The sequence below is a fragment of the Haemaphysalis longicornis genome, unplaced genomic scaffold (assembly GCF_048455015.1).
Source record: "Haemaphysalis longicornis isolate Haplotype H1 unplaced genomic scaffold, Haemaphysalis longicornis Haplotype H1 scaffold_15, whole genome shotgun sequence".
NCBI classification, from domain to species: domain Eukaryota; kingdom Metazoa; phylum Arthropoda; class Arachnida; order Ixodida; family Ixodidae; genus Haemaphysalis; species Haemaphysalis longicornis.
In genome coordinates this window covers 5,005,509-5,029,526 of record NW_027526257.1, presented here as the reverse complement: position 1 = coordinate 5,029,526, position 24,018 = coordinate 5,005,509, and the positions used below count along the sequence as shown (strand labels likewise).

General features: G+C 48.2%; 1 protein-coding gene across 1 annotated transcript; it reads left to right on the top strand.

Annotated features, from left to right (window-relative positions):
• Nucleotides 1-602: 602 nt before the first annotated feature.
• On the top strand, nucleotides 603-23,304 carry LOC144165829 (uncharacterized). The gene is made up of 2 exons (XM_077695604.1): nucleotides 603-1,493; nucleotides 23,245-23,304. The coding sequence occupies exons 1-2, from the start codon at nucleotides 603-605 to the stop codon at nucleotides 23,302-23,304; spliced, it is 951 nt and encodes a 316-aa protein (XP_077551730.1).
• The last annotated feature ends 714 nt before the right edge of the window (nucleotides 23,305-24,018 follow it).

Here is a 24,018-nt window from a genome sequence, read left to right as displayed (position 1 = left end):
TATTTTTTTATTTTCCTATTTTTTTATATATTGCCGCGAGCCATGTATGGGTTTGTTTATTTATTGTTTGTTTTTACTGCCTAGCCACGCCTGGCTGTGTTATCTGCGTTCCAAACGAACCGCGTCTTTCATTCCTTACTTTCATGCCGCACGGGCTATCACATTCTGATAAGAACACTGTTTCGTCCTAACTTCGCTAGCCCAGAATCTTCGTCTGTGATCTACAATGTTCTGGATGTGAATCGACGGTTCCAGAAACACTTGCGCCGAAAGATAAACCCTGCTGAGCGGGCGCCGTGGTATTCGATCTCCGACGCTCGCTTGAGTACGTCACTTTGCTGACTGCTGCTTCGCCGCCCGTGTAATATTTGAGTTGTTAAGGGAGCACAAGTTCGCTCCAATAAACGTGTTTTCCTTCAAGACAACTGCGTCGTCTCTGGCTTCGTGACATCTGGTGGAGGTGCTGGGTACCAACCTTTACGGCGACCTCTGCAAGCCGCCAGCCCAGTCCAGCTAGAGCCAGCCTCCGACTGCAAGGATTGCCGCCCGAGTTCAGCCTCCTGCCAGAAAGACCCAAGACAACGACTGCTGCAACCACCACCATGGTGCAAGAACCAACGTCGCCAATCCTGGTGCAGCAGCCCCAGGAACCGCCAACTTTCCGAGGTGCCCCCACTGAAGACCCGGATGAATGGTTGGAGAAGCAGGAGCGCGTGCGGATCTTCAACAGGTGGGAGGATGAAGAAAACTTCAGGTATGTTTTCTTTTACTTGGAGGATGCAGCTCGAACTTGGTTCGAGAACCACGAGAGCGCCTTGACCGACTGGACGCAATTCAAAAGCGAGTTTCTTAGGACCTTCAGGACCGTGGTGAGAAAAGAACGAGCTGCGCTTTTAATGGAAACTCGAACGCAACACCCGAACGAAGGAGTCGTAATCTTCGTTGAGGAAATGAAGCGACTATTTTGTCGTGCGGACCCGGATATGACGGAAGAAAAGAAACTGAGGTTTCTGATGCGAGGAGTAAAGCAACAACTTTTTGCTTGCTTTGTCCGCAACCCTCCCAAATCGATGGCCGAATTGGTGACCGAAGCAGCCGCCATGGAGAAGACGTTGGAAATTCGCACGAGGCAGTTCGACCGTCCCATCAATGCGGTAGTTGCGGACACGATCGATGCCGGGGCTCTTAGCTCTGACACTCTACGCGAGACAATCCGCGCTGTCGTCAGGGAAGAACTGCGGAAACTCTTCCCAACAACGCCACAACCCCAGGTAACCTCTATGAGCGACGTGATCCGGGAAGAAATTCAACTCGCTTTGGGGGCTTCTACGCCTTCCGAAGTACCACGTGAGCATCAAGCTATGACCTACTCCGCGGCTGTTCCACGACCCCGCCCTGCTCCAACCCGTCATCAAGAAGTCCCGCCGTGCCGTCGTCCACTGTCCCCCGCCCGATCCCCTGCAGCCCAAAACCAGGCGCCGAGGAAAGCGGACGTATGGCGAACCGCCGATAATAGTCCGCTGTGCTACCACTGCGGAAAGGCCGATAACATCTATCGTCGCTGCCCGTACAGGAGACTCGGACTGCGTGGTTTCTCCGTCGACGCCCCACGACCCCGACCCGGCCAGCGCGCTACTGAGATCGACGAATACCTGTCCAACACTAACCGAGGCCCAGCCCGCTTCAACGGATCGCCGTCGCCCTACCCATACCAGTCGCCCAACCGCCGTAGCAATGCTGATTTCGCAAGTGGAAGGTCCCCCAGCCCACGCGGGGGAAACTAAAAGCAGCAACTTCGGGAGGTAAAGTTTGACAACGGCGAAAAACTGAAAACCCTCCAATGACGCAGCAACTCGCTGAAGACCCTCAATCACGACATGCCCCGACCCCGACGACCCAATCTAACCCTGACGTGACTCCCGACGACGCCGACAGCAAAACGGCGCGACGCGTACCCGACATGACCAAACCTGCCGGTGAGAATACAACGAAGACCACGACGCACAGTGCCCGACCGTCAACACGCGGAAGCCGAGATACGACGCCACGACGCACCCGGAACTCGAAGAAGGCAGCGTCCGACGTTCAGATGTCCATCGACGGCTTCGAAGTAGTCACCCTCATAGACATGGGAGCCGACTACTCAGTCATGAGCGGACCTTTTGCGTCTAAGCTGAAGAAAGTTATGACAAGATTGGACGGTCCGCACATTCGCAGAGCCGGAGGCCACCTCGTGACGCCAAGTGGAACGTGCACATCGCGCGTCACCATAGAGGGCGCAACGTAACCTGCGGCGTTCGTCATTTTGCCCAACTGCTCTTGCGACGCAATTCTTGGAATGAACTTTTTGTCGGACAACGGCGCAATAATTGATCTACAGACCAAGTCCATAACTTTTTCCTCCGATCACTTCATGACGCCGGAACCGAACCCCGAACACTGTGCTGCTTTAAGGATCGCCGATGATCATTTCACTCTGCCACCGCGCGCAAGCTGGATGATCACCGTCTACTGTGAAGATGCTGTTCCTGACGTCGACGCTATCGTAGAGAGTGACGAAAGGTTGCTCCCCGATCGCGGTGTCTTCGTTGCAAGAGGGATTGTGGGCTTTACGCAACGCCAATGCCAAGTTTTGGTCACTAATTTCAGTGAGGAATACCAGCATTTAAACAAGGGCGCTGCAATTGCGTTCCTCGAAGAAACGCAAGAAGCAAGTGACGTGATCGCGGTTGCCGACTTTGAACGCGCACCGGAAGATACCTTCAAGCTTCCGAATACCTTCGACGTGAATCCGGCGTTACCGCAAGAACGGAAGAAATTATTGGATTTGCTTCATCGCTACAGAGAGTGTTTTTCGTCGAACTCAAAACTACGTGAGACACCTCTAGCAAAGCACCGAATAATAACCGAAGATGGAGCCCGACCTACCCGACAGTCACCGTACCGCGTCTCTTCACACGAGCAGAAAGCCATCCGGAGTCAAGTAGACGACATGCTCAGCACGACATAATACCGCCATCTAAAAGTCCGTGGGATGCGGCGGTCGTACTCGTGAAGAAAAAAGACGGCACTTTAAGGTTCCGCGTTGACCACCGGATACTGAACAAAATTCACCAAAAAGGACTTGTACCCCTGCCACGAATCGACGACGCCACCCGAATTACTTCTCATCGATGGATCTGAAGACCGGCTACTGGCAAATTGAAGTGGACGAGAGCGACCGAGAGAAGACTGCATTTATAAGCCCGGACGGTCTATACGAGTTCAAGGTGATGCCGTTTGGGCTGTGCACAGCGCCCGCAACGTTTCAAAGGGTCATGGACCCTGTGCTAGCTGGCCTGAAGTGGGACACGTTATTCGTATGCTTTGGCGACGTTGTGGTATTCGCCCGGACTTTCGATGAACATCTTGCAAGGTTGCAGTCTGTACTCGAGGCCATCCGTACGTCGGGGTTAATGTCGAAGCCTCAAAAGTGCCGCTTCGCGTACGAGGAACTCAAGTTTTTGGGGTACGTCGTAAACGGTGCGAGAGTCCAGCCGGATCCGGCGAAAACTTCGGCCATAGCGAACTTCCCAAGACCGAAAGATAAGAAGGGCGTGCGGAGATTTCTCGGACTATGCGCATACTACAGGCGCTTCGTCACAAGCTTCGCCCGCATTGCAGAGTCACTCATCCACTTTACGAAAGATAGCACCCCTTTCAGCTGGGAAAATGCGCAAGAAACAGCTTTCTGCGAGCTGCAACAATGCCTGCAAAGCCCGCCTGTTCTCCCGCATTTCGACGAAAACGCCGAAACGGAAATGCACACGAACGCCAGTGAAACGGGCTTGGGTGCCGTCCTCGTACAAAAGCAAAGTGGGTGCGAGAAAGTAATCGCCTATGCCAGCCGTGATCTGTCCAAGGAAGAAAGAAACTACTCAGCCTTTGAGAAAGAGTGCCTCGCGATTGTATGGGCCATTTCAAAATTTCGTCCATACGTGTATGGAAGACTATTTAGGGTGTGACCGACCACCATGCGCTGTGTTGGCTCGCCAATTTGAAGGACCCCTCTGGCCGTCTTGGTAGGTGGAGCTTGCGCCTGCAAGAATTCGACGTTACAGTAGTCTATAACTCCGGGAGGAAACACTCCGATGCCGACTGCCCGTCCCGTGCCCCAGTCGACCCACCACCACAAGACTCCGATGAAGACAGCTATTTCTTCAGAGTCGTGACTGAGAGCGACCTGGCCGCCCAGCAGCGTGCCGACCCCGACCTACGCGTGATGATCGACTTCCAAGGATGCACCGTCGCCGTGCCCAGGGCCTTCAAACGCAACTTACCTGCATTCAGCCTGAAAAACTCCGTCCTCGTGAAGAACTTCAGCCCCGGTACGAGAGCGAATTATCTTCTTGTCATCCCGGCAGATCTTCGTGACGAAATTTTAGAAGCCTGCCACGACGACCTGTCTTCCGGACACAGCTCACCCAATTAGAAAAATCAAGATGAAGTACTAGTGCCCCCGCCTTGCATCCGACGTCATCCACTACGTCCGAAGCTGCCGTGACTGCCAGCGACGAAAAACGCCACCGACGAGACCCGCCGGACTTCTCTAGGCGATCGGCGTCCCATCTAGGCCCTTCCAACAGATTGGAATGGACATTCTGGGCCCGTTCCGTAATATCCCGATCCGAGAACAAGTCGATTGTTGTAGCGACAGACTACATGACTCGCTACGCAGAGACCGCCGCTTTTCCGAGAGGGACTGCACAAGAAGTCGCAAAGTTCTTTATAAGCCAAGTTGTGCTGCGACATGGAGCCCCACAAGTCCTAATCAAGGACCGTGGAACGGCCTTCACTGTGGAGCTGATGCAAGGGATATTATGGTACAGCAACACGGATCACCGCAGAACGACGGCGTAACACACCCAAACTAACGGACTAACGGAACGCCTGAACAAGACAATCGCGGATATGCTGTCAATGTACGTCGACGTTGAACATAAGACTTGGGACGAAGTGATCCCGTATGTCACCTTTGCGTACAACACGGCTATCCAGGAAACTACGCAGATGACGCCGTTCGAGCTTGTCTACGGAATACAGCCGACTACGATGCTCGACGCCATGCTTCCGCACGTAGAAGCCGACGAACTCAACGCCGACTTCCAAGGATACCTTCAACGTGGGGAGGAGGCCCGCCAGCTGGCTCGAGTTCGTACAACAGACCAGCAGCTGGTGGATGCCGGACGCTACAACCTCTGACGCCGAGACGCCGAGTACCACCCTGGGGATCGTGTGTGGGTTTGGACTCCCATCCGTCGGCGCGGACTAAGTGGGAAGCTTCTGCGACGGTATTTCGGACCGTACCAGATTCTACGACGTGTCGGCTAACTTACCTACGCGGTGATCCCCGATGGTGATTCCGGAACATCAAGACGACGCACGCGGCCTGAGGTCTTCCACGTGGTTCGCTTGAAACCTTAGTATGCAAGATGACGGACTTTTTTGTTGTTTGTTCGGACTGTCTTTTATTTTAGCATCGGGTCGATGCACTCTTAGAGGGGGGGGGTAATGCCGCGAACCATGTATGGGTTTGTTTGTTTGTTTGTTTGTTTTTACTGCCTGGCCACGCCTGGCTGTGTTATCTGCGTTCTAAACGAAGCGCGTCTTTCATTCTTTACTTTCATGCCGCACAGGCTATCACATTCTGATAAGCACACTGTTTCGTCCTAACGTCGCTAGCCCAGAATAATCGTCTGTGATTTACGATGTTCTGGATGTGAATCGATGGTTTCAGGAACACTTGCGCCGAAAGATAAAAGCCTGCAGAGCAGACGCCGTGGCATTGGATCTCCGACGCTTGCTTGAGCACGTCACTTTGCTGACTGCTGCTTCGCCGCCCATGTATTATTTGAGTTTGTTAGGGGAGCACAAGTGCGCTCCAATAAACGTGTTTTCCTTGAAGACAACTGCGTCGTCTCTAGCTTCGTGACAATATTATTTGTTTTATTTATGTTAGAAGAATTGTCTGTATTTACGCTAATAAATTATAAAATGCAGTAACTCCGCAAATAATGCGCTTGTGCGCAAATGAAAAACTTTACACTGTTCCTGGGCTTCGGGGTACCTCGCAAAGAAGAATACGCATTAATGCATTCCTTTGTAGCGTGACTACTCTATAGAGCTGAGGAAAAGGTACCATGAATTAGAGGTGTGTGGCCGTGGACGAAACACCAACCGACTATCGAATTCCATCGTACTACATTTTCCTGTTGGCGCGTGCGGTAGTATTCCCTCACTTTATAAACTTATTTCCATGACAATAATGGGGAATATGACAACGTAAACAGATAACTCCTGGGGGGCGCTAAAAGTCTAGGGTTTAGATGAATAGTTAATACTGCTTCTTATAGCAATCTATAAAGATGATATAGTGCACCTGACATGGAAATGGAAGAAATGCGCACAGCAGATAAACACCCATCGAGGACTGAACCAGGGATGCCCTTTGGGCCCAATACTGTTTATGCGGTGAAATACGGTTTTTGCGGTCAAATACTGTTTGTGCGGCCAAATGCGGTCAGTGCGCATTTGCCAGCTATCTGATTCTGGCCACTTTTAGGCAGCGGAACTTTAGGCAGCGCTGCGGCCACGTGCCGGCCGTTTCTCTTGAACAGTGTACCGCACTGTACATTCCAGTTCTGTTTACAGTAAAGCAAGGGTGCCATGCTTCCCCATTGTTTTGTATTTTTCTAGAAACGTTTTGTTGAAAAATTACAGACGGCAGTTGTGAACGAGGTTTTTGTTGCATGCAAGCGAAGTAAAGTTGTTCACGTAAACTGATGATGTGACCACATTGTGCACAAAGTGTGAGTAGAGCCGTAACGATAACCAAATGATTGCGTGACTTCACCCGAAGCTCAGTGAAATTGAAGTGTGCCGGATTTTTGCACAAAAACTGGGAGTCGACACCGACTGCTGTTAAGCGCGAAAATTGGACCACCACGCCTTAGTGGCATCTGGGGGCACCGGTGACCAGTTATCGGCACAGCAATGTAGTGGCTGGACGAAACACAAAAGCTGCGCGATAAAACCACAAACTCGTGTGGCCACGCATTCTCTTCGCAAGGGCCACTGTATCCAACTTGGTACTTCGTCAGGAAAATGGGGTTCGTGATGCAAGCTATTCACTGCTCTAGTATTTGCATGAATAAGTTGCATCGTCTTTTCGCTGTTTTTCTTTGGAATGGGAAAGTGGCAGGACTCGGACTAGTGGTATTTACGTAAAGTTTTACGTTCTTCCGGAATTGAAGCGACCCCCTTTGGCGTAGTTTATTTTTCTAAATTGCATATGCGAATGGTTTACCATAGTTCCTCCTTTCTATGTGCAATCAGGAATGGGATACAAATATGGGGGGGGACACGAATACAGAAACGGGGCGAAGCCCAACGTCTTACCTATTCCCTGCGCCCACACGACAATGCAGGGAGACACACGTTGCACTGAACGAGCCAGCGGCAGGTCTACCATCCGCTCTCTTTCAAAGCCCTCGTGTGAAGTGCAAACCGCATAATGTATAGTAACGCCGTTCATGTGCTGTCAATTTGCGGCAAACGAAACAGCGTTCGGTGAGCAGGAGGGTGCTTCTTGGCGGCGACGCATGAAACAAGAGTGAGGGGCACACAGGGAAAGAGGTGACGCCATATCCCCGCGTTCCGCTCCCCACCCTTCGCCAGACGGTGCTCTCTGCCTTATCGGTTGCTGCAGCGTTCGGTCATTTGATTATGCAGAAGCCGACCCCACGAAACATAGCTAACGGCTACCAGAGTCTCTGGTTTCACTCTTTGTAGAATGATGTCTGTGAATTCAAGTAACGTCGCATTGGGAACGTTCTGGATTTCGTTTACAGCTCTGCAGCCCAGCCAAAATCACCGCATGGGTGCGAGCCAAATTTCTTTGAACATGTTCGCATTTAACAATATACAAGTCTAAACGGCACGAAGCCATTAGAAATGACAAATTGTACGATGGCAAAGGAATTTTTATTTTTCTCCTGTAACAAAAGCAGGTAGAAAACACTCGTGGTTACGCTTTTCCACGTTCACATACTCCGTCCGTCCGTTACATTCCAGGACGACATCTCGCCTTGCTATTAACAAAGCAGATACGAAAAGAGTCAAGAACTAACAAGGCATGAACACGAATGCAAATGACGTACACTTCTTGGTACATAAATTGTGCACTCAGAGCACAGCCTGTGTCCTGGGAGGGGGGGACTACTGCCCTACCCCAGGCACCAGCTCCCTTTACACAAGACGTTTCATTTACTCGGGGTCTTCCATGCTACATACGAAACTACAAAACATTCAAATGCAAGAACAAATAAAAAAGAAACCGAGAATTGGTTTGTTGACTGTACCACATACACTTATTTGGCCCACCTTCCCATTTGGTGACACAAAACTTATTGAATACTCAGAACATGACCTCTGTTTACAGAATGCAATTGGGACTACCTTTGGCAGTAGCAACACAATCACGCGGTTTACATCCGAACCACATGGCTTACACTTGTAAAAACGGAAGTACACGGCTTACACTTGCGAGCCCGCTCACTTTGAAGTGGAGTGATGCGCCAAGTGCACAGGTGCGGGAGGAAAGTCTCCCCGCTCGAGGCGCTTACGCCTTTTAAAAGCCTCCCCTTATGTTCCCGTAAACTTGACCCATACGTTATTGGAGTGCAACTCAAGTACACTCACTTTTATGAGCCTCCCGTTATATTTCCATGAAATGTAGCCCATGTAATAGAGTGCGGCTCAGGCGCACCCGTTTTTATAAGCCTCCCTTTATGTTCCCGTACAGTGTTATCTGTGTATTGGAGTGCAACTCAGGTGCACTCTCCCGTTTTGAACCTTAATGAAAGGACAAGACCATTTTCTCAAGAAATCTTCTTCCCCTAAGAAGAAGAGCTCTGCTTCCAGGATTTCTGTTAGTTTTGTGTGCATGTGGCTCAGTAAATTCTAGTGGTTATTTCGGGGGCGCGATTGCTTGACAGTAGTATACCTGTTCAACCATCGTAGATAAAAACCAATCGTTATGATAAGCACTGCTAGAGGGTTTCTTGGGAACCGTCTGCCCCCCAGGAAGTCCCGAATGCAGAGTTGTCTATATGTCCTGCTCACTATGAACCAAAATGTTTTGGCCACTGTGGATTGGATCATTGCGTGTTCATTTTTCTCATTCTTATTACAGTGCACACCCTTGTCTGTTGTTGTTGTACCCCATCTCCTTAAGACAGTTCTCGTCTGCAAGACTGACCACCCATACTTCCATGTTACGTCCTGGGCTTCACCCGGTACATTTGCATTGATCACCGTGCGCCAGGGAAAGTTGTCTCGTTTCTCATCTAGGTTTTCAGAGCTCGAATCATCTAGTTTCTGTCCCAGTTCTATGTTCCTCATATCTTCTATTTCCCTTTGTGAATTCTGTGTAGTTAGTTTCTTATATGCCGCTATTACTTTGGTGTAAAAGGGGGTTGGCTGAGTTGCCTTGGGCCCATCCGGAGTGTGCTGGAGAAATAACCTAGCTTGCGCTCCCAAGAAATATACTGAGCTGCCTTGCTCGATGCCCCGTCTGTAGATCAAGGACCCTAAGAACACTTTTCAAAGCATAGGTCACGGCATAATTGGTTATGGAGGGGATGTTCCACCCCCCGAATTGTATGGGCAGGCCCAGTTTCCCCGTTTTGACCAGGGCTGTTTTATACGACCAGAAAAGGCGCAATACTTCAGATGAAATTTTAACAGCTATGTATCGAGGAAGGGCAGCTGTCCCTGCTATGTACCATACTTTCCCTGTAAAAAAGTTTAGTGCCAGATACCTTCTAACCGCGTATGGAAAGTCGTAAGCTAAGGCTTCGTTTACATCCTCCCTGAGTTGTTTAAGTGCTTGGTGCCATGTCTTAAGTGACACCCCGCTTGACGTGTAAGGAACTCCAAAGATTTCTACATGTGTGACAACTGGCATGCAATATATGTGTTCTTTTTCTGATGAACTTAGGCTTAGGGCTTTACTTTTTGTGCAATTTAGTCTTGCACTGGCTAACTCAGAATACTCCTCAAAGCCATTAAGTCCTTGCGCTAAACCATCTTCGTCCCTTAGATACAAAGTAACATCATCGGCATACGCCGTTACTTTAACTGTATGGCTCCCTGGAAGCTGTAAGCCTAGGATATGCAGGTTATTTTCGACATTTTTAAGAACGGTTCTATTGCTAAAACGAAGAGTAATGGGCAAAGTGGGCACCCTTGTCGGACACCTCTTGTTACGCTCAGAGTAGTTGCTACCTGTTTGTTTACTACTAGATCAGTCTGCATGTTTTAATAAAGGATTAATAATAAAATAATAAACTGTTGTGGATATCCGAAGCTGTTAAAGTTGCGAAAATGTAGTTGTGTTCTACTGTGTCAAACGCCTGTGCTTGATTTAAAGAAATGAGCCAGCCTCTAGCCTGTCTCGTTTTGGTGTACTCTATTATGTCTCTGTTTAACATGTTCAAGGTTTGACAGTTCCTGTCTGTAACTGAGCAGGCTTGCTACGATGTTATCACTTCCGGCAAAGTAAGTTGTAGCCGTCTTGTTAGTACTGATGCGAGTAATTTATAATCCGTCCCCAGTAGCGTAATGGCGCTCCAGCTTGTAGGTTCGTTCCAAGCCCCGGCATTTTTTGGTATTAGGATAATCCTACCTCGTTTAAAGGTGCGGGGTACTGTGTTAGTTGTTAGAATGTTATTTAGTACTGCGCATAAGAAGGGTCCAAGAAGATCACAAATTGTGCTGTAAAACTCAACTGGCAATCCATCCACTCCTGGCGCCTTGCCTTTGTGGAGTTGCTTCATTGACTCCGTTAATTCTTTTAAAGTAATTGGAGCAACTAAGTGTACAAAGCCCTCATGTGGTAGTTGTTTAAGACTTGCTAAGTAGGGGCTGGAGATAATGCTGCCAATGTCTCTGGTTGTTTCACTAGAGGTCTATTCCTGAAAGTACGAAATGAACCTGTCGATGTCCTCTGGTGTGAGATTTGCTTGATTTGACCTGTTTGCTTCTGCTTTCAGCTGTCTGTTTCGTTAATACCTCAAGACGTCTGGGTTGGCACTGGGAGATTGTCTGGCTCTATGAACATTGGCAGAAATGGAGTAGAGCGTGCTTAATCTGGAATGTCTCAGCTTTAAATCGTTAAGGTAGGTTTGCATTAGTAGTGTTGCAGGGTTGCCTCGTTCTATTATTCTTATTCGTTTTAAGATGTTTGTTAACTTGTCTGACTGCCTGTGTGTGAGCTTTTTTCCCTCGTCAATGCAGCGGGTCTTTTTTTCCACTTTTAACGAGTCCCAGTCGTTAACTTGCCACCCTTCGATTGACGCTGCCATTCTGTTTCTTAGGCTGGCTTTGCATGTCCTGTCATATAGTATGTGAGTGTCCAGCTGCCAGGCTTCATCATTACTTGGGTTTCCTTTGCTAGGTATTTCAATTCCTACAGGGCTTTGGTCCGAGATTTGCGGAAGCGATGCTCCAGCTTCAACTATTTCGCACTCTGTGACAATGTCTGCCAGAACCGAGCTAACGTATAGACTGTCCAGTCTACTTTCCGTCCTTCCTTGTTGCCATGTGTACTGCACTGTTGTTCCGTGAAGGAGTACGTGTGCGTCAGTTAAATTAAAATTAAGTATTATCTTGCTTGATTCGCGTCCTTGGTAGTCTACTCTATGTGAGGGCCCTATCCTGTCATCCTGGTTTAATACACAATTAAAATCTCCAAGTCATATGACATGCCAGTTTTCGAGGAACAGATATTATATATTTTTGAACAGGTTTTTCCCAGTGGAAAGGTTTGGGGGAGCATAAATTTTGATTAGGCGGTATCGGTCACCACTCCAGTTGAAGTCCGAAACTGTTATTCTACCTTTAGTATCAAAAGTGAAGTGGCTGTGTGCCAGGAAGGATGTTTTAAAGACTATTATGCCAACTCCACAGGAGTTCTGCATTGGAAAAGAAAAGATGCTCTTAAGGCCATGTTGAGTCTCGAATTTTTCCCCATTATGAATAGATTTGATATTCGTTTCCTGTATGCACAGTATGTCGCATCTGTTTTGTTTCGCGAGGTCTATTATTTGCTGCTGTTTGGTGGGCGATATAAAGCCCCGAACGTTCCAAGTAGAAATGTGCGGTGTTTATCGAAACAGAGCTTTGGAAAGACGGAAGCGTGGCAATGGTTATTTCATTGCTTATATAAGCGTTTTAGTGGCGAAGCTCCTTAGGGCGTGGGTCTGTCCATCGTCGACGCATGTATGTAGCCACCTCTAGTTTAGTTCTTGGATTGTTTACTAGATGGCGTGGCTACCTCTAGTTTAGTTCTTGGATTGTTTACTAGATGGGGGTACTTGTATATGATAAAAAGATGCGCTTGGATTGTTTACTAGATGGCGTGGCTACCTCTAGTTTAGTTCTTGGATTGTTTACTAGATGGCGGGGAGCGTTGTAATAAAATCCGTTCGCTGTTGGCGCGCGCTCGGAGTCGCCCGATAATAAGGCTGCAGATGTGCGAGCCCGCGAGGCAGAAGCGCTCCGTGAAGCTGCGCGACGCCGCCGCCAAGATCCTGCCGTACGAGAGCGGGAGGCCGAAGCGTGTCGTCTGGCTGCGCGACGACGCCGCCAAGATCCCAGCGTTCGAGAACGAGAGGCCCAAGCGTCACGGCAACGGCGCGAGGACCCTGCCGTACGCGAAGCGGCACGGCTGCGGCGCGAAGAGGATCTCCAAAACGTCAGAGAACGGGAAGCGGCGAGAAAGCGCGCGTATCGGCAGGCAGACCCCGATGCAGTGAGAGCTCGTGAGGCGTCTGCAAAATGCATCAGGCGAGCTAAGCCCCAAGGTGCCGACGCGCGGTTTAAGCGAGACTTTCTAGACGTTACGTTCGGACACAGATGTAGTGGGCGAACTTTCACTGAAGAGTCACGGTTTTACCGATGATAACAAAGGAATTTTTATTTTCTCTTGTATCAAAAGGAAGTACAAAGCACTCGTGGTTACGCTTTCCCACGTTCACATACTTGGTCCATCCGTTACATTGCAGGACGACATCTCTCCTTGCTATCAATGAAGCAAATACGAAATGAGTGAAAAACTAACATTGCATGAACACGAATGCAAATGACGTACACTTCTTGGTACATAAATTGTGCACTGAGAGGACAGCCTGTGTCCTGGGAGGGGGGAACTACTCCCCCACCCAAAGCACCAGCTCCCTTTACACAAGACGTTTCAATTGCTCCGGTCTTCCTTGCTACATACACAACTTCAAGATATTCAAATGCAAAAACAAACACAAAAGAAACCGACCATTGGTTTGTTGAATAATTCCCCCTCAGGAGTTTCGCCCACTCATCATCATTCACCCCGTGGATATGCTGTGAATTTTTTAAAGAGTCTATGGCAATAGAAAAGAACTAAAATATAAAGGAGTGGTAGTCCAAAGGTGCAGTTAAGTTAAGTTACAAAAGCGTTAGCTACAAAATTTTTAGCTACGCTTGGTGGTAGGTTAAATAATTTATTAGCATTTACGCACTCATAGCGGATAAATATAACCAATAAAATAGTATCTTTGCATCTTTTTTAAACGCAGTATAATTTTTCTGTGGAAATTAGGAACTTTAACAGAAAGTGAAGGCGATAGATTTGTTAAACTTTCTGCTGATCTGTTAAAATTTGTGTCGCAGATAGACCTTATGCGAAATTGCTTGGTGATCTAGCAACACTGATGCAAACGAGACCGTCGGCCATATTGGTGCGGGCGCCGATCGGGCAGTCTCGTATTGTTTACTATGGAAAAGTAGGTGACGGTAAGGCGGTATGGCCCAAACTGGGCGGCGTTTTCCGGCTCCCGACCGCGGATTGTGGACGAAGGACTTGTCTGCGCTGCCGACTGTGTCTGAAGACTCATACCACTCGGAGTGTCGCGCCAAAGACCCATCCGAGCGGCAGCGGAGCAGGGCATGCCGCCTAGCCACCGAAGCGCATTGCTCGCCTTCATCAGTGCGGACAAACACGTGCGACTCGCAGTAAGTAAATCCTTCTTTGTTTTTTACTTGACGCGAGTTAACCGGTATGAGCATTTGTATAGCACTTTGTTCGCCGTTGTTTACCATGCAAATGCGTAGCGGCGACTTTGTTGCAGTAACCCTGAAAGAGGAAAGCGACAATCGCCAGACCGCACCGCTAGTGGGTGGATTAGGTATTTTCAAATGCTGTACATCGAATTTACGGGATAAGTTTTTGGCGAAGATGTTTACGGAAAGGTTGCGGCCGTTTTCCGTGACGGTCGTCCGCCCGCGCGTTTGCCGCAAAGCAATCGCGCTTTGCGGCGAAGTCAACTACAAAAGCGCACATACGCCGTGAATTTTCTTTTTTGTATGTGTTTTCATTATGTATTGCGCATGTTCTGCCGCAAAAATCTGTTTGTGTGTCTTTCTTCTCCTTTTTTGGCGGTGGGGTGGTTGTGTTTGTTTCTAAAGCGCATGTTTTTGGTGTGCACGAATAGATAATACAGTAAAACCTCGTTAGCTCGAACTCACTGAACTACAACATTTTTTTTTAATTCGATGGTCATCGGTATAACCCGAATGTTTACCTCTTTATATCGAAAGGTTCTGGAAGTGAGTTCCAGATAATCATATTATTGCTTGCTTAAGTTATGACGAACACGATTATGCGGGTACTGGTATCATTACTCACGCTCAGGTTTTTAAATGTTAAACTTCCTTCTTTTGAAAAATGCATTAACAAAGCATGCAGAGATACTTGCACGCTCAAACTTGACGAACAATTTTGACATTATTGCTGTTTGAGGTGTAGATTATTGCCCTTGCAACAGTGTTAAGCAAGACACAAAATCTGGTCATTTTGAGTCTGTTACTTGCGGCCACTTCTTTCTGCTCTGTCCCTTTACCATAAACTGTAGCGGACCAGTCATGTTCTTCCCTGCGTGCTATTTACTGTTACTCTCTCTGTTCTTGCATGTTGGGCCTCATCCTGCTCAGCAGCTGCTTTCGCTCCCAGAAGAAAAGTGGCCGGCCCTACGTTGTGTGCCTCACCTTTGAAGCTAAAACGGAAGACTGGGCGAGTTGGTACATGTTCGTAATAACAGCACTACCGACACAGTTTGTGCCCTCTTCTTTCTGTCTGTGTCGGTAGCGCTGTTATTATGAGCTCACCTTTGAGACGGACCCTGGGGCGATTGTGGAGGCAGCAAGCGAGTGCCCAGCGGTTTGCAGTGGAGCATGGAGTCACATCCTGGCTGCTGTGCACCTATTCGCTTTCTTGCAAGCCGAAGGTTTTAAGAGGCGCCACCGGAGCTTGCGTGCACTGAGCTGCCACAACAGTGGGGACGTCCGAGACAGCAGGGCATCAAGCCAGCGAGTGTCCAAGACATTGACCGGAGAAGCCCGCGAGAAAATGGCCCCTTTCTTCCCTTGCCAATGCGTCTGTTCGATGCACGTCGAGTACAGGAGCAATGCGAGCAGCAACAAAGTGCCGTGCAGGCGCTTGGGAGAAAACTTGGTAGCCTTGGGAATGGGTTTGTTGTCCCAGTTGTGCTGCCCCCCCCCCCCCCCCCCCCCCCAGAGACAGAAACAAGGACTGGCATGGCACCTGAAGGGTCACCTATGAGCTACCAGCAAGCATTCATGCCACATTTCGCCGTGGTCATCTCGCGAGCACGCAGAGGCTGGGCAACGTCGTGTTTACTAGACCGCGGCATGCAGGGGTGCACGAATGCTTCCCTTTGTTCCATTTATATCCACAGTTTGCTGTACTGCACGCGCTATAAATCAGCGAAGTAGTTTAATTTACTGGGATTTTAACTGTGGATACAAAAAATGCAAAAGCACTCAAGCTGATGCACGGCGGCCTGATGCAACTCTGGCCGTTTTCTTTCTTTTTTTTTTGAATAAAGCTTGGAAATTGTCTCAGCTACTTACATCAATGGCCACTATCATTACGTCGGAGGCATGCATGCAGCATGTGACAAACTAGAGGAGTGAGTGTGTATTTTAGTCGCAAAATATTCGACAGTAAATACATCGCGGCTGAAATGACAATGGGCACCAAGTTAACTTGACATAACAACAAACCTTTCAGCCCAGCAAATTGGGAACCAAGTGCAAAAGCTCGAACTTTCCACCGTTAGATCATCATAAAACAGTGTACGCCACTTCTGCAACGACACGCGGCTAAATGCAACGTAAGATAAACCAACAACACACTCCCATGCGCGCCCGCCACAGAGGAAATTTTCAACCGCGCCGTGACTGCGTAGTGCGACAAGAAAAGTTTGTTTACAGCCCTAGGTAAGATAAAGGATCGTGTAGGGGCTAAGCGGTACCATTTACAATGAAATGAAGCCGGCGCAGAGTCACAGGGACGAGTAAAGAAACAGCCTAATTTTGGCAAACTGTTTTCCCGGTCGAGTGCCGCTGTCAGTCGCATGAATAGGTGGCGCACGCTCAGGCTTCATTTAGAATACAAAGGTTGGACCACAGAACTCCAACGCAGCTGTATTTTTCATCCGGACAGCGACTACGGAATCCCGCGCTTCGCGAACCAACGACAAATATTCGCTCCCAGCGCACCGCACCCAGCGTGTCACAAAGGTTACCCGCGCCGGCATAGTTCGCGTCAGAAAGTTCGTTCAAAAGCGTGGAACTTCACGTACCTTTTCTCCATTTGGACCGGTATTTCCGCATTGCGTGCACTGCGGCACGAAGCAATGCTCCGGCATTGTAGTCCATCACCAAAAGCGGTCAATGCCCGCCTTGTATGTTTTGCTAATTGGTTTCGGTTTCAAACGACCGTACCAAAATGGCGGACCTAGTTACCGGAGTCGACATGAGATGGCGGGGCGCATTTTGCATAGGGTCTTGGACGCACGAGTCACCACTGCATGAAATCCACAGACTGCACCCTCGCGACCTCGTTCAGACCTGATTTAGTTTTCACAGATTATTTGCGGATCAAGTTCTGGTAAACTTTCCTTCTGAGCCCATCATCACTTGACCAGTCGCCAGTACCATAGATTTTCATAAAATAACAGCTAGAGACGAATTCGGCGCTGCGATCGTGCTCCAAAGTGGGCATGATGGGTATTTCTGGATTCGGATTTACGCTCGATGGCTTGTGGAAGTTTCTATGAATTGCAAACAGTTTCGTTTTTGTTTGGGATTTACATGAACGCATTTGCCTGCGCGGGGTGTCTGAAGAAGCTATCAAAAATACGTTTCTCCTTGAACTGCATGCCACGCGCGCACTGACGCCGCCCTGAGTGGAATGGTTTATTACCAGAGTCGCGAATTTGGTGTGTTATCAATTCATTGCCGGCACAGCGAGCACGAAAACACAAATGACGGTGCTCTGTGCGGCGAAGTTGTCTGCGAATTAGGAGTTGCGGCGCTGCTCATTCGGCAGAGCAATGTATTGTCGAAGGTGGCGATGGTTGCGAATCGCTTGGAACAGCCACACCTTTCGTGCGAACGCCGGCTCCTACAGCGTAGACCAGCACTAACGGCGTCTGACAGGAATGGAGTTTAATGAATGTCACTAATACAGTCAAGGGTAGCTTCTACAAAGGTAATGGGTTTTTTTAATGAGCACAAAAGTTTTCTATTCCTCTTGCAAACCACCAACGCCGAAATTTTCAAGTAGTTTTAAAGAAGTATTCGTCTTGCTGTAGTTGGCGGCAAATGAAAACCTACTCCACAAACCCCATCGACTCTGCGTCTGGTTCTTAGTAAAACACACCGTTTCATTTCGTACAGAACCGGGTTTTCGTCACTAACTTTATTGTTCGCCATGTAATTTGCAAACGGATAACCCGGCAATAAGAGTTTTATTTTTGTCAAAAAACACAAGTTGCGCCGCCAGATGCCCGTTTTGGTACTACGCGATCCGGTTCCAGAACTACCCATCATTCCCATTGAAACGGAAGCGCCGCTGCCATTTTCGCGTTGACACCAGCGCCAGTTTCCCCTCTAGTTATTATTGTATGAAACTCTATGGCCAGTACAGACCAATTGCATGCTCGTTCCTCGCAAATACGTGTCGCCATTTCCCGACACGCTGTTTGTCACCCTTGTTTCGTGCCCTTGTTCTTCCCATCTTTCGCACTGGACTTCCCGCTTTTTTGGCGGCAAGTTTTGGCCTCTCGGTCCCGAGCTTGAGCCCTTACTGGGCGCGCGATCCTCGGCTCAAGCTCTTCACCTCGCACAACTAAAACGTTTTGCTGCAAAGCAGCGTACCTTTACCACCCAAGGAACTTTTTGTGTCTGCGTCAGCAGAAACTTCCGAGCATAATTATAAGTTACTGTCACCGCCAGAAATCAAACCGGGATATGAATAGAGAATCAGAGCGATAGCCCACCGTTTTACCGACTAAGGTACGCCCCCAAAAGGAGATGGATAGATAGACGGTGCAGTCAACGAGTACACGGACGGTGTACTCAACGACTTGCGCTCATTCCAAGCCCTCGTGTGAATAGCGAATTGCATAAGACATGATAACGGCGTTCACGTACTTTCCAGTAGCTGCGATATGAAACGCGTCTTGGGAAGAGGAGGGTGGAGGAGGGGTGCGCTTTTTGGAGGCGAAGCATGAAATAAGAGTGCGGTGAAGGCAGTGAGGTGAATGACACACAGCCGCGCGTGCCACCCTCCTCCTCACCGTTCGCTACACGCTCCCCTCCGCTTTTTGTCTGCCGTAGCTGCTGCGTTGGATCGTCTCTGTTTTTACTCTTTGTAGAGCCACGTGTGCGATTTTAAGTGACGTCGCATGGCTGATCGTTGTGGATGTCGTTTAATGCTTTGCTTTCCAACTACATATACACCGGTGGATTGGCGCTCATTTTTCTGGAAGTGCTCTTTCATTGCATCTATCTCATCAGGGTTTTGGTAGATTTCTTGTGCGCATTCTACCGGTGAAAGTTTGCAATAGAGAAGACGACGTTTATAATAATATTAGTTCAGAATGAGCGCTTCTGTTTGTGGTCTTTCTATGGTCCTTGTCGTAGTCGCTCTCTAATTTTTTAACAAAAATAACCGTTGTCTTTTTAAGCTGGCTTCCACATATTACAAGCATTACAAAAAGGTGTTACCATGGAATATGGTTACCGCCCTACTTTAAAGTATTGTTCACCATCGTCGCCTCTTTCCCGATTCGTGTAACGCGCGGCGTCTTCTCCCTCTGCCTTTTTTATGCGTGCATTAAAGGAAACCTGCTACAATTTTTCACAAAATATTTTTGAAACCCTAATGCTTGCTGAACGTAGTCACCCAACACACCCAGTACATAGATTGATGAGTCGCAAAGTACCTAAGCCAAATATTACTGCTGAATGCCCATCAGATAACTTAAAAACTCGCTGCAAAGATTTTTCGCTGCTCTCCGGTTTTGAGGTTCTTTGAATGCTTGAATTGCATCATATAGGTGATGTAGCGGCTGTTCGTAGGGTTTTCTTCAGTTGCAGCAGTGAAGTTTTCTTGGTAGCAACTTGAAAAATAAAGCCACAAAACAAAGCAAAAACCGAAGGCCTATTTTGTGCAACGAGCAAATCACGCAGTGTCGCTCCGTGCTGGCGATATCTATAGCTTTCGCAGTGCCTCCTGACGCGAAGCAAAGAGTGGAAGCGTGTATCGAAAGTATTTAAGGGTACCTTAAAGGACCCTGCAACACTTTCGATACACGCACAGGAAGGTTTAACGCACCACACCATTGACATATCCTTCATAGGGTCCCGGGGAGATATCAACGTGCACGTCTCATTACACGGTACGACCCCAGTGCTGTCTTCCGTAGTCGAGCAGTTTAGGTTGGTTTGTCATACACACAGTAAGATGCCTATGACACGAGTGCGCCCATAAGTTTGTAGCTTAAAGTAAAACCGTGTTCCTTGCAGGATTCACTCAGGTAATTATGGAAGTATGCTAATTCGCAAATCACGAACAAACATGTTTTCTTTCGTGCGCTTTTTGCATTGCGCCCCGCTTCGGCGGTCGTCATTCTTTGCAGGGTGGTAGGGCACGGATATTTGGATTGCGTGGCATTATTTCCGTGTACCCTCGCACTGACGGCCACCGAACGCCCCGTATTTGCCCCCAAACTGCTGGTTTAATGTATTTATTTGTTATAATGCCATAACAGTACATAATTGCTCGAACAAAATTTTGAAAAATGAGCAAATAACAAAAGAAAATCAAAATCAAAATGATCTCATCATATCAAATATATGCACTTTATACGTCTCCTGCACTACCTAAGAATAAGTAAACACCGAAAATAAAGTTGGAATTGCGAATAAAAATAGGGAAACAGGCCACGAGCAAAACGTCCCGCGTTTGAACAAAAAAGGCAAAACAAGCTGAAGTAAAACCGTAATTCTATATAATGACGTAGATAACGGTAATAAGTCGAACGGATTGTTCGAAAAAATAAAGAAATAAATATAAGTATGAAATAACACAACAAACTTTGGATACAAAATGTTTTCGTTTAATTTAACACCAAAAACAGCACAAAGACAAGGACGGAAGAAGTGGTATACTACTGCAATAAAACAAACTGGATAACAGTCTATCAGAAGATATTATTTACACTGAAAGACACAGACAGCAAGCATGCGTCCCTTCCAGGATAAGATAATGCTTCGGGTACGGAATGGAAGCTACCAAAAATTCCAGAACAATCAAACGGTTAATGTCAAGGCTCCTATCTATCGGTTGCTCTAGCACAAGTAAGAGATAAGCCAAATCTTGTTTTAAAACTACAATCGATGGTTTGCTCACCATTGTTCACCCCGAATGCAAATTATCATTTTCATACTTTCTAAGAAACTCTATAATGCGAATGGTGACGTCTGCAATATTTCCCGACAGCGAGAGTCCCGATTGCGTTTCAAAATGCGGGTTTCAGTCATCTTTTGTTGCAATCACTTTTCTCGCATTTCTTGCAGGGTACTGCATGATTTCTGCTGGTTCCTGTGCGTATATGTGTAAGCATGTTCCTAAGGGGCTCGTTTAGGCATCTAACAGTCCGGCCAGCGCAAATCCTACGCAAAGTCGAATTTCGGACTTCACATGGTCTGTACATTTCAGATAATGGTTCTCATGCTTTTTCTCACACACGACTATTGGGGTCTCGTTGTGTGTTACCTTGGCGCACAGAGACGCCAGTTTGTCTGGCGCTGAAAAAATGACCCCACTCGCAAAATTCCAGCCTGCGTTCGAGCGGACCTGCGTTGGTCTGTTCCGCCACAGAGCTTGTCTGAGAGGTAGGGCTCACCCGTCTTCCAAGAAAAAAGCGCAGCAAAAAAAAAACCGGACATTCATCTACTGATTATTCAAGCTGTGCCAGGAGGATTGGAAGAGACCCTAAAACTCGGACCGGAGGACTGCCTACAACCGCACCGGGGAAAACGCGAATCGATCTTCTCGGTGTGAAGCACAGGAGAAAAGGCCAAGAGCGAAGAAAAATAATGATGCATCTCTGAAGGAGTCAGTATACCGCCACTTTAGGGCACACTTCGGTGCAGAAGTAAGCAAGCGCGACGAAGTGAAATCTTGCAGGACGCGTATTTGAAGTTACTTCTCGCGGACAAGCAAGGCGGCTTCATTGTAGCAGCAATCCAACAGTATGAAGCGTAGGCTGATCAAGCGATTGCGAAAACTTCGTCATTCTACCAGGACAGAAGACTGAAACTGCCAAGAAGGATGCTATCCGGTTTTGTGACACTTACGAGTTTAGCAGTCTGACTAATTCAATCAAAAAGACAAGGACTGACGCCTGAAATCATAGGTGGAAAGTTTTCATTTTCTGGGGGGACTGGCCCTCCCTTTCTCGCTCCCCTCTCTATCTCTCTCTATCTCTCTCTCTCCATAAACGCATACACACACACACACACATGCGTACGCACACAGACACGCACACACGCACAAACACGCACGCACACACGCACACGAGCACGCACATACGCGTACACACACACGCACAAGCACACACACACACGCACACACAAGCACGCACGCACATATGTATGTACATATAGAGTAGAATCTCGATAAACGGAAATCGCTTAAATGTAATTGCCGTTTAAACAAAACGGCAGCCTGAAAGTTGATTATTTCTAGATTCAGATAACGTAAAATAACTCTCGGTGTTCGGAACTCAAATTTCTGCGTCACCGTGTAAACCGGAACCAGAAATGGAACTCCTTGTGAAGCCCTTTGGCATGAGAATCAGCTTTTTACGGTTTCGGCTGTTTCGTTCTTGTTTTTTTTTTCTTGCTCTATGTTTTTTTATCCTTGTTGTCCTCGTACGCCTCGTCTCGTTAGTTGTCCGCCGTGTTAGCAGAACGAATGAAACATCGCAGTTCTTGTTCTAGTCATGAGGTCTCGATTGTGGGGCTACTCGCGCTTCATTACCGCGTTGCCGTCTTCTAAATTCCGTGGCTCGCATGCACTCGTGAAATTGAGACCTCTAGCCTCCGTGAAGATGGAGTTGCAAGAACTCAAACAAAAATAATGCATTTTGTAGTGCACAGCGACTCATTGCTGCCGAAACAAATTTGTGAATGCTGTGCCTAAATCTCTTGTAGTTTTCTTGCTCTCTGAAAAGTTATCAGCTACATTCACCTGTAAGTGCTTATTGTTCCATGAAATGGTATTAATAGTGTGTACCCACATAAATTTGTACTGTCACACATCTATCTTAGTAAACAGAACTCCTGTTAAACGTAGCTAATTTTTCGGTCCCCCTGAAGTTCCGTTAACCGAGAGTCTACTGTATATACTCCGGTTTGAAAACGGCTGTGTCATTGCATTGTTTGGCCCGTGGATTTGCAGATATATTTGTTCTTCTCTTGGTGCAGTGGCAGTGTGTTTTGGATGTGTCTTTACGTAGTTTTTGTATTGTCGCACCCTAGTGATCTGATTCATGTTTTTTTACGTTTCCCCATTTCAAATGAAGGTCTCATGAAATTGTCACCGCTGTCACGCCAGCCATACACCGCTGCGAAAAATGCCGGGATATTCTAAAGAAATTTATACACGTATCACACTAATACTTCATCAAAATCAAACCGTAAATCTTATACTCCTGTGTTGAAGAGAGCGACGAACCAATCCTAGAGAGCATCTCGTCCGCACTCGCCGCCTCCACCTTCCAACATCAGGTGAACGAGGGCCAGCCCGTCCCCGACATGAAGCTAGTAAACCTGCGTGCTGCACGGTGAAAGGCGCAACGCCGCGCCATGACGAGCGAGTCCGCGCAGGACTGGACGGTGTACAATAGAATAGACGTGGTACTCCGCCGGCACGCGAAACAAACGCCGAAAAGGAGGTGGGAGGGAATATGCGCCACACTGCGAGGAGCGGCACGCAAGCGGAAAGTGTGGCGCCTACTGCGCGCCCTATCCCACCCGCCGGTCAACCCCAACCCCCTTTCGCCCTCTCCATCGGGTAGCAAAAAAGCACGGCAAAATGCACGGAGCGACCCCCAGGCAGCTGGCATGTCAACAAATGACGCCACGCCCGCTCCCGAGACACGCGCGCCATCCCCCGTTGTCCACTGGGAATACGCCGACGACGTCACGGCGGCCTTCGAGGCTCCATTCGCGCTGCCCGAGCTGGCGCGCGCCATTCAAAACGCCAAACGCAAAAGCGCGCCGGGGGCTGACGGAATCACATACCAGGCAATTAGGAACCTTGACAATAGGCAGCGCTCACGCCTCCTTGAATTCTACAACCATCATTGGACTACTGGAACCCTCCCTGAAGAATTCGGCCTCCAACAAATTTCACCCATCTTGAAGAAAAACAAGCCGCCAAACCTCTGTTCCTCCTTCAGGCCGATCTCCCTCACGAGGGCTGCCTCTAAAATTCTGGAGTCCATGGCGCTTGCCCGCCAACATTGGTATGCGCGGAAACATAACCTAAACCCTGAACAA

Excerpts from the sequence above, each read along its gene's own strand:
- LOC144165829 (XM_077695604.1), top strand. The coding sequence starts at position 603 with ATGGTGCAAGAACCAACGTCGCCAATCCTGGTGCAGCAGCCCCAGGAA. Across the intron at positions 1,494-23,244 it reads AGGCGCCGAGGAAAGCGGAC|GTGAACGAGGGCCAGCCCGT; the intron begins GTATGGCGAACC and ends TTCCAACATCAG.